This window comes from Blennius ocellaris, assembly GCF_963422515.1.
Source record: "Blennius ocellaris genome assembly, chromosome: 1".
Classification (NCBI taxonomy): Eukaryota; Metazoa; Chordata; class Actinopteri; order Blenniiformes; family Blenniidae; genus Blennius; species Blennius ocellaris.
Genome location: NC_137650.1, coordinates 22,574,739 through 22,585,604, shown reverse-complemented (window position 1 = coordinate 22,585,604; position 10,866 = coordinate 22,574,739). Strand labels below are relative to the sequence as shown.

Genomic DNA, 10,866 nt, shown 5'->3' with positions numbered 1-10,866 from the left:
TAACATCTGAGCTGCATATGGCAACAACCAGCAGAAGCAAGGAGGAACTGTTAACATTTACAGGGAAAGACCTTTACTGATACTCGCACACACCCCAATGTCACCAACGAGACAGTACGCCTGAAAGTTCAGGCTGTTTTTATTAGAATATAAATGAAGTCATTGTTGTGTCTGTTCGGTCGTGTTCTACGCGCCTAACGCTGCCCATCCACAGCTTGTCTCCCCCAGCAGTGAAATCTAAAGTTGTCCCCGCCTGTAGGTGTTTATCCAAAACATTTTGCAAACAGAAATGTTACATCGCAGCTGGAATGTATTTACTCAGCAGAGGAAGTCATCTAATAAGAGGGTGTAGCTGCCTGCCTGTCTGTCTGTCAGCTCCTCTCAGCACAAACAAAACATTAACAAATAAATAAGGAAAACAGTCTGGGCTTCCATTCCCACTCACTCTCCTCTGGTTCATCATACTTACATCCAACCATCATATGGGGCCAGAGCCGTGCTGTCGAGTGTGCGCTCCAACGTGCTGCACTGCAATCAAAAACACCTGGCCTCAGGGTTTGGAATGGTCACAACATTACAGCATATAAACCAGCCAAATACTCCATATAGAGGCCCCATAATTGTTGGACTGAAGAGGATTTCTGTTTCTTTTTTCTTTTTTTCTTTTTTTCTTTTTTTCTTTTTTTACTGAGTGTTTTACTATTGTTGAAACACTCAGTATCCAGTGCCAAATTTAACTATCCGGTGCAGACTTTGTGAGCGTAATTTTACAAACAAATGGAGCTGCACTATGCAAACCCACACCAGAGCTGTGAGGCTCTGCTTATCATGGGAAATAAAAATGTACTTCAGCTATGAAACATTTCCAGAAACTATAACCATTTCACACATGCAATATAAAATAAAAAAAATAAAAAATTTGGCTCCGCTGATGTTATGAAGGTTTTCATGATACTTTGAGTGAAATTCTATCATTTCCCTTAAATGCAGCGGGCCAAATTTACCCTTTTTTTTTACGTGTGTGTGTGTGTGTGTGTGTGTGTGTGTGTGTGTGTGTGTGTGTGTGTAACTCCTCAAATCAAGCTGTATGATTTCACTCAAGTAGTTTTGAAAAATAATCTGATGTTGTTTTGGTCCACCCTTGTTTCTGGACAGCTTCATACTGACATCACAAACACAACAAGCCAACAAATTATACCTTAACACACTGGTATACTGCTTGATTGCTATAAGTGAAACTGCCCAGAGCTGTGATCCAAATCATGGGTTTTCTACTCATATTGGAAATTCCTCGGACGACACAAAGGGAAGAGAGCACTCAGTTATGAATCATGTACGGCTTTATTGAATTAAGCATGTACCTATGTACAGTGTAAGCTTATGGCTTGATTCTACTCTCAGAGACGATTGAGGACACGGGTTTCCTCAGATGCGAGATGAGTGGGGAGCGCATGAGGGACATACGAATCACGGAAATACTTGAAAAGAGAAGAAAAGTCGGACAAAAGATCATTGTTGTTGTAACATTAATGAGGATACAAGAATAAGAATTTTCCTCCTCATTATGGCCGAGCTGCTGGGCAGGGTCTCTGGTTTCTCCCCCCTGCCGTGCCCTGGCACCCCCACAGCATCCCCACAGAGACGGCTTCCTTGCCGTGATGAGCTTTTGACAGGCCCCAAAACAGGCCGCTTAATGCTGTGCCAGGCCAGACATGGAGCGGCTGGGACGCTGGCAGCTTCTTGGCCCACAACATGCATCATGGGCCTCAACCCATTTTACCCCTCCTCTCTCTCGCTCTCTCTCTCTCTCTCGCTCTCCCTTTTCTCCACCCTTTCTTTCTCGCGCCTCAAGATTGTTATGCAAAGCTGACAAAGCTGAGATTGTGGGAGCGCTTTCATGTACAGATGTATCCACATCATATTAGTACAATGTGTGGTCGTCATGAGAGATGAGGGTCCAGGCTGAGGGCCGTTATGTGGGCTGGGACTGAGATTGAGAAGCCAGGTGCAGGGCTGTCGCCTCACCTGGGACGTGTGACCACCCCTCTGAAACCCAGAGACTCGCTATCTGGACCCAAACAGTAACTTTAGCTCTTTGTCGCAAATAACGACTGACAGCTGCTGATCCTGCAGATTTTCCTCAGAGACTGCGACTCTGGCTTCGCATTCCATGACAGTTTTTTGGGGGGGTAAAAAAAATAATTTCCTTAAGTTTGTTCACTCCGAGTAACATTCGCGATGACGCATTTGAATGATTTATTGAAGAAACAAAACGACACATCTCGTACAAACAAAAGTCTATAACAATATTTGTTTTCTGACAAAACCTGTGAACAAAAGCTGGAGCTGCTGAGACAAACACCAAAGATACACCACTGCCATCCAGTGTCAATGTGTGAGTACTACTCACAAGTGGTTAAAACAACCCTGTAGTCCATCTGCTGCAAGATGTGACTACACAAGGACAACTCATTACAGCTATGCCATGCCTTTTCCATTTGTGGGCAGTTTTATGGCTTTTGAACCGTAAATATTGTTCCAAGGAAAAGGAAACATATAGTGCTTGTGTTGTGACATTCTTATCTTACTGGTTTACTGCTGTTGTGTTAATACTGCCAGTAAGTTGAACACGGACAAGACATATGATGGAAAAATCGATAGATCAGAGCAGCCGTGTGTGTAATATAATATGATAACAATGTTTGGGGTTTTTTTTTCTTCATTTTATTATGCTGTAATGATTATTCAAAGCACATATCCTCTCTAAAATATAGTGTTCAATTCAACTTCATTTATATAACACCAAATACGTATACATAAAATAAGTGCTGATTTGTTATTGACTGAACCCATTAAATCTAGTCCTGTATGGGTACTGACAGAAGTAAAGTACACAGGAAAATGTTCATGGTTTTTTATTTGTTAGGGTTTTTAACTTCAAAATAAATGTGTGAAAACAGGCAACTCGACAAAGACTTTCACACTCGACATGTGTAAAAACAAAAACACTGGATGTGACGGCTGGACACCGCCTTTCACTGCGTCTCCTCACAGTCAATAGTTGAAGTTTGGCTGAATCTGAACAAATGATGACACTGCAAAGGAAAGAAACCACAAGAGTAACCTTAGATTTGACTACTTTAGGGTACTTTCGGTCAAATAAATGTGACATACTACATGAGGGAACTTCACTGAAACGTGAGAGGTAACCAATTCAGTCATGTTTGATATTGGATTTTTTTTTTCTTCTCTTCTTTTGTATTACTGGTTGTCAGGGAAATTTTATGGACTTTTTAAGGGATAGGCAAAAATAAGCCTTGGTTAATTATGTGTTGAAATGAAGATCCTGACTGTACACTGAGAGGAAATATGATTTATTTAAATACAGTCAGTCTTTTGTGATATGCGAATTGCGCATGATGATATTGCAACAACGCTGAATCTTGCAGCCCGAACGCACTCATTAACACTCACTAACAGGTTAGTAGCATAAATACCAATGTTGTATTTCCACAGAAAATTAACAGAGATACAATCTTCTGTAGGCCATCATGCAGTGGCGATCTGTTCAGTTTTGATAATATAAGAGTGATTTAAATATTTCAGAGAAAGTACTTACCAAATACAAATGTGATTTATCAGTAGCTACCACAAAATAACCAATAATGCAGCAATACATTTAAAGGATCCTGTTGTATTATAATATTATTTTGTATGTACAGTGTTCAACAAAAAAGTAATCATATGAAACACTGCACTTTGAGCGCATTCAGATGCACTACTGTAAAAAAAACAAAACAAAGAAAACAATCTGAAGAATGTGAAAATGTTATAAATCATTCCCATGACTACATTTTACAACCAGGCCCACTTCCAGACACCTCTGTCTTTTTTTTTTCTTTTTCTTCTCAATAGATTATCCCACCAGTAGGGGAATATTTTCCTCTCCACATTACTGGTGAGACAGCTGCAGGACTCTCATGAGTGCTGCAGCCACATATCATGCTTCCTCAGGCGGTCAACAGCCATGATATGAACTATGTGCTGGCTTCCTCTCACACACACACGTTTCATGGTGAGATAACTGGAAACCTCAGCACCTCGGCCCTGTCAGGAAACTATTTACTTTCCTCGTCACCCCGTCAGACACACACACACACACACACACACACACGCACACGGCAGTTTGTTGATCATTCACAGCTTTTTCCTATTTGCATATGAAGCATTTGTTCTACTTTCACACCGGGGAGAAACACCAGCGCACTGCGTTGTTCTTCTATGTCATAAAATAATTGAAAACATCCATCTGGTCACAAATTGAAGTTGATGTCATCATGAGAGGAAAAGGAAGTGATTATATTTGATCCTGAAGTTATCATGTGTGTCTTTCCCAAACTTCTTCAAAGCGCACGCTGTTGGAGATTCAATCGGAAGATCCTAATTCTGGCTCATCCACGGGGGGATCGTGAATGTCTCTGCAAAGTTCTGTCGCGTTTCATTTAGTAGTTTTGATTCTGGGCGAGCAGACCAACAGTGCAATCGCTGTTGCTTGAGATACTAAAAAAAGACTTGGCTTGATTCGGTTTATTGCACTAAAATGAGGGGGAGCTGCTTCTAATTGGGATGGGAAGATACGCTGTAATCTGCAGAAAGCTGCTGTGCACTGCATTATTTCATCTCCTTTATGTGCCCTGAAAAAAATAATATATATATATATATATATATATATATATATATATATATATATATATATATATATATATATATATATATATATATATATATATATATATGGCAAAAACATCAGAGAATGGAAAAAGCATGACCTCAGACTTTGTAACCTGGCAGATATAATCAAATCATTCTGCCGAGGGCCTAACTCGTGTTCAACGCCAGTCCATACATCATACTGTATATCTAATTTAAGGCTGAACTGACTGCTCTTTGAAGAGGCAGTTTTGAAATCACATTCCAGTTTCCACTCCCAAACAGCAAATTATTTCTATTCCCGCAGGATGTGTGATTTCGGACTCAAGAGTTGGAGCAAATCACTTGCAGACTACTTCACGAGGAGCTTATTAATCTGAGTCGAGGGGTTCGGGATTCAAGTTGAAGTATAAACAACCTCATCAATGGACAACATAGAAAAAAGTTTGGAGAACAAAAAAAAATAAATAAATAAATAAATTTTGACTATAGAGTGTGCTTGGTTCCACCTCTCCAAAATCACAGACATTCACGGTCAGGATTGATGCCAGATACTGCGGAGAAATGCTACAGCGAAGCTGTGCCCCATAATTGGTAACAGCCTCTTTATCACAAGCAAGGTAAGGCTGTAATTAATCCCAGCACGATGAAGATCCTCTTGGTGTATTTGTTATTGGACGTCACCACGGGGCCACTCTGGAGCCCATCAGATACAGAGTCTAAATACAAAGCAATCAGACCACTCTTTTCCTCCTAAAACATCTCCCACCAATGCCTCAGTGACAATTACTGAAGGTTATCAAGGGGCATCTACCAGCAGATTCTGACCCTCGTGAACCCGCCCTCATTTCCCCTGCGAAAGGTGCCTCAGTGCCTCATTTTGTCCTCATTAAAACGTCTGATTGGGCCGTTTGAATTATTATGGCCCGCAGTGAGAGTTGGAAGATAAACGACTGGAAAGGAAGTTGAATCGGGCTGGCACTTCTTATCTACTGCATGTTAGCAACGATGAGAAATGGTATTAGCCGGCGTCCGTCCCATCATCGCCTGCCATTCCCAGCAACATGATCCAAATGCAGTCCAGATGTCGGAGACATCGAGCCTCAATATTTCACTACCCGGAATCAATCTTATCAAGTCTGTGACGGATCCCTGCCCGATAACATCGCGCAGGATGTTGAGATAGCAGTGCCTGCAGCTGACCACAGATTAACAAACACACTTGTATTAACATTAATATAATATCACTTCATTGCAAAGCTGAGACTAGTTTGTGACATAAAATGAAATAGACATTTTATCTTGAGACTATCCTTTGTAAAATGCAACTATGAGACGTTGACAATTTCTTTAAAGTCAAATAAGTGGGCAATATAATTTCAATACAGAATATTGTCAATAAATACAGGGCAATATATTAACTTGGCTGAACTGGATATCTGCATGATTTTGATGTAGTGTGAGTAAAATTATGTGATTTCTCAGAATTTAGCACACTGTTATCATGGGATTTGTCCACGGTGTCATTATATTCACATTACTGCTGATTATCAATGCAAAATTACCAAGATGTAGAGTTTTTGTGAATGCCCTGACAGCTCGGCGACTGATCTATTTCAATCATCCATGAAAAGCTCTGTTGAGAAGATTCGGTATCTGAAGACAAACTTTCACACAAACACAAGCTTTTCAGAAAGGAGCTGTGTTTATTATGTTCTGTTATACATCCCCCAATACTTAAAATGGACAGGTTTGTAGATCCACACGTCTTTTCTAAAAAGAATCTGTAAACAGTCATGTTGTGCCAAAGCAGTTCGCTCTGCCTGAAGCTGTGAGTGCATATCATTATTAACATGCTTATTGTCGGTGTACATTATGCTCAGGACCAGAAAGCCATTATGTCATCAGCGTCAGTTTACTGAAGGAAAAAACTTTTTCCCTTATGACGCGTTCTGCAGTTTCAGTATTTAAGGCTCTATTATTATTCCAGCAGGACACCGACACATCTGAACCCAATAGAAACTGAGCGACAATAAAGTTAAGCTTGTTTCTCAACCTGCCATTCAGTTTCCCGAGCGGGGTCTGGGATACCGGCTACTCCTTCACACCACGCACAGAGCCTTTTTCCTCTCCGAACAATTCTTGCCCTTCGAGGGAAAATCCTGTTTGATGGGTGCTGATCGCAAGGTCCAAAGCCTCTTTTCCTCAGGGCCAAGGTCACACTGGTTTCCCCAGCTGGCCTTTCCAGGATCAGTCCTCGTCTGAGGAGAGCTGGGCTCCTTCGTCGTGAACTTCTCTGTAGGCAGCCATGGGGCCACCATCAGGAGTGTAGCTCCCCATAGAGATCTTCAGTCCTTCAGACAGTTTCTGGGCTGCCAGCTTGGCCTGCAACTCCTGAAATTAAACACAGGACAGAGAGAGAGGGCTGACATGAATAGACTGGTAAACAGAAAACGAGCACTATATTATTAAGCAGCACAGCCATTGCTATTAACCCCTCAACAAAAGTTTGACTGATAAGAAGCTTAACGGCCTCCCTAAGTTGTCAACGGCACACTGTTTGACGTTTGGCTCTGGAGTCATTCGCTTGGAGGTGAAGTGGTGCACAGTGCCCACACTGAATCAATGCTGCCCTCTACAGCCGACGGAGAGTTATGACATCTGATTAGAGTGAGGAGAGACTGCTGAGGAGAAAATGAAGCGCTGTCAAGATGTTGACAGTTGAATGATGGTAAATTTCATGTTATCGAACGTTTTACTGTCACTATTCGGCTGTTTCAGGGACACACTGTTCATCACAGAAGAGCATGAGTAGCAGACCCGGAGGAACCAACCTGCTGCTTCTTGGTTTGCTCCCTGAGCAGGACGGCCGACTCGTCGAGAGTCAGAAGCTGAGCGGGGCTGTGGTGGAGAGGAGGGAGTCTGGCCGCTGAGATGTCATCCAGGTGTTTCCGGTCACGCTCCTTTCTCGCCTGAGCGGAGTGCGGCGACAAACTTTCAGAGGACTGACTGGGTGACGAGGATCCTGATGGAGAGATATCATTTCTCTGAAGGAGCCTGGAAACAAGGTAGAAAGACTTTATATAGCCACATAACAAACTAACAAAAAAAAAAAAACACTTATAGAAAGCAAAATGGCACATGATGCAAATTGTCCATTTTGAATAACAATCATTGCTTTGTATGAATTAAAAAAAAAAAAAAAGAAATGTGTATATACTCACTGATTTGGCTTAAATCTTTGCTTCCTGGGAGCTGAAGACTGTTCAGTTTTCTCCAGTACGGCGACAATGTGAGGCTTTATCGGTGTCGTATTGCTGGGAAAGTAACTGTCGCTGTCCGTACTGTTTAATGGCTCTTGAGGCTTGATACTTAAACCAGTACCAGTTTCAGAAAGAGTGACCCTCTCCAAGGCCTCTACAAGGTCACCCCCTTTTGTCAAATCAGAGTTCAGAGAGGCCCCAGCAGCAGCCGTTTCCATGGTTTCAATGGCAGCCGCTGTGGAGAAAGACTGGTCCCTTTGCTTGTCCATAATGGTGTTTTCCTTCATGTGAGCGGCCGCGGCCTCACGTTGCTGGTTTTGGTGTGAGACAGCAGGTGAGGTGGACACAGCGCGTTTCTGAGCTGCGAAAGCCTGCTGGTACTTTGATTGAAACTCTGCCCTGGCATCGGACACCAGGCTCCGTCTCCTCTCCTCTTCATTGTGCCGTTCAATGGCAAGACGCACTTTCTCTGCAAAGTCTTTAATCTTTTTCCCTTTGTCAGGAAGAATCTGCAATAACCTCCTGTAAACACAACACACACATCATTTACTTTCACACTCAAATCGAACCCTCAAACTACTTTATGATGTCAAGTTAATAAATAAACTATGTAGTAAGAAATAACAGTAAAAACTAGCCTTCCACCATCAGACACATTGACGGTTAAATATTTCATGCATAATATTTTATTTTGTGTATCAATTCACAAATAAAACAAAACTATTTGCAGTTGTCTTATTGGATTATTCATTACATTTGCAAATTATTATTATTATCTCATCATATCATAATAAACCATTTGAAGATAGTCTGTGCCCTGTGGCTTCAGCAAGAGGTTTAAAGAAGCGAGATGTGAAGAGCCAAAAGATAAATATTTACAGTTTCATCATGTGAAATTTTCAAAACAGTGATGATATTTTCAAATAGACAAAATTAAGACAAGAAACAGGTTCAAACCTAAGTGAAACTTGTTCGTAATGGGGTGTGTAATCTAAAGTGACAAAGTTGAAGATTTTTATAGAAATGTATACTCAAAATCAACCATTTTTCTCGCTTGTGAAAACGAGACATTCCCAGTCTTATATTAATCCCAAGTTATAACAGTATTAGATTACAACTACAACCCACATGTGATAGACGACACTGTACAAATATACAAATAAAAGTAGGTTTAAACCACTTTAATGTATTAAGTGTGGAGCAGTTAACTTGTCGGCTTACGAATCTGGAGGATGTGTGTGAAAAGTTGTCCAAATCGAGCATAGCTAGAAGGAGCAGCTCTAAACTCATTAGTAATGATGGACGTTTTACATAATCTGGACCCACATCAATATTACAGCCAGTGACTTTCCATTTAAGGAACATTTATATGTGTGCAGCATTGAGCTATTTGTCCATGTGATTGATAGACACTGAGAGGGGACACTGCATTGTGGACATGTATATCGGAGCAGCGCTGCTCTTCCTCACAGAGAACGCTGACCTGTTGGAGAGAATCTTCTCCTGTCGGAGCAGCAGCTCCTGCAGCTCCAGTCTGCTCTGCTGTCCCAGGTCCCCCACCTGTCCCTGGATCTCCGTCCACGACGAGGACATCACAGTTAGCTAAGCACAGCTAACGCTGGTGTTTCCAGGCATCTATCTTCAGCAAACACCGCGGATTAAGTTTAGAAAATAGTGGGGAAACTTAAAATACTTAAATCCGCGTCGCTTAATATGTCTTTTGCAGACAGTCAAGTCTTATAAACGTGGAACGGAGACACTTTCAGCGCGTCAACACAGGAAACGTTTGAAAGGAGGGTCTTCTTCTTCTTCTTTCTCATATGCGGATGTTTAGTGTGTAGAGAAGCGCTCAATCGCCCCCTCTGGTCAACACTGGGTAATGCACCACGCCAGGACGTCGTTGACGCTGGTTTGGTACCCTCTGCCGGTCAACTGACCACATTAAAATACAAAAATCACTACAAAAATAAATTCTAAATGATATACTTTAAAATTGAAGTAAAAACAACAACAACAAAATTCACATTAGTAAAGTATGAAATGTGACCAACGTCTTAGGTTATATGAAATATATGTCTTCAGAGTGACAGATTTGAAGAGGTGGATCACATTTTGTCACAGGTTATTTGCTGTTTAATTGACCAAATAATGTTTTCTTTCCTTCTAACTTGTATTCATGTATTTTTATTATATTTTTCTGAGAACCACGTTGGTGTTTTGGATAAAAGTGTGTTAACAAACAAAAGTGTTGTCGGATTTCTGCCTCATTACTAGCACAAGCTGCTCACATGTGGCGGAGTAAATCCAGTAATAAATACAGGCCAGTTAGTTAGTTAGTTAGTACTTAAATGTGGTCATCTGCTCCAAATATCACCCAGCTCACGGCTCATTTGTTATTTCTTTGTCTAATGTCTGCAGACAAAAAACATATATTTGAAATTGTTTCTTATACTTTTAGAATCTCTTTTTTGTTCAGAAAATGTTAGCATTTTATGTGCATGCATTACATTTCAGTCAGGCTTATTTTCAGACCCTGCCAAATATTCCATGGTTCCATTTCCTCTACTGATGTTTTCCAGCTTTAGTGCCAAAGCATGTCTCACTCAACTCAGTAGACAATGATTTAAATTTAACCAAGCGGTTACACCTGTGTCCTCTCCAGCTGCCGTCACAATTCAAAGACAGTTCAAGTTTAGGCTACAGCTCTACAGCTGCATAAGAGTCTTGATGAACTTTAACTATTTAATTGTCCACAATCATTCACAATTATTTCTCTCAATTAAGCATACATTTTCTGTAATGGAAGTCAAAGAAAATAGTGGAAATAGATGACACTTTTGAATTATTTTGCTAAACCTTTTGTTTTATCGAGCATCTCTTTGATGACATACGG

The 10,866-nt window shown here is 41.0% G+C and overlaps 1 protein-coding gene across 1 annotated transcript; it reads right to left on the bottom strand.

The window, feature by feature from the left end:
* Positions 1–6,539: 6,539 nt before the first annotated feature.
* polr2m (RNA polymerase II subunit M) lies at positions 6,540–9,633 on the bottom strand. Its single transcript, XM_080502101.1, has 4 exons — positions 9,457–9,633; positions 7,935–8,495; positions 7,545–7,767; positions 6,540–7,104 (listed from the first exon to the last, which is right to left on the bottom strand). The coding sequence occupies exons 1-4, from the start codon at positions 9,564–9,566 to the stop codon at positions 6,961–6,963; spliced, it is 1,038 nt and encodes a 345-aa protein (XP_080358227.1). The 5' UTR covers positions 9,567–9,633; the 3' UTR covers positions 6,540–6,960.
* Positions 9,634–10,866: the final 1,233 nt, after the last annotated feature.

Excerpts from the sequence above, each read along its gene's own strand:
- polr2m (XM_080502101.1), bottom strand. The coding sequence starts at position 9,566 with ATGTCCTCGTCGTGGACGGAGATCCAGGGACAGGTGGGGGACCTGGGA. Across the intron at positions 8,496-9,456 it reads GAGAAGATTCTCTCCAACAG|GAGGTTATTGCAGATTCTTC; the intron begins GTCAGCGTTCTC and ends TTGTGTTTACAG. Across the intron at positions 7,105-7,544 it reads AGCAAACCAAGAAGCAGCAG|GAGTTGCAGGCCAAGCTGGC; the intron begins GTTGGTTCCTCC and ends GTTTAATTTCAG.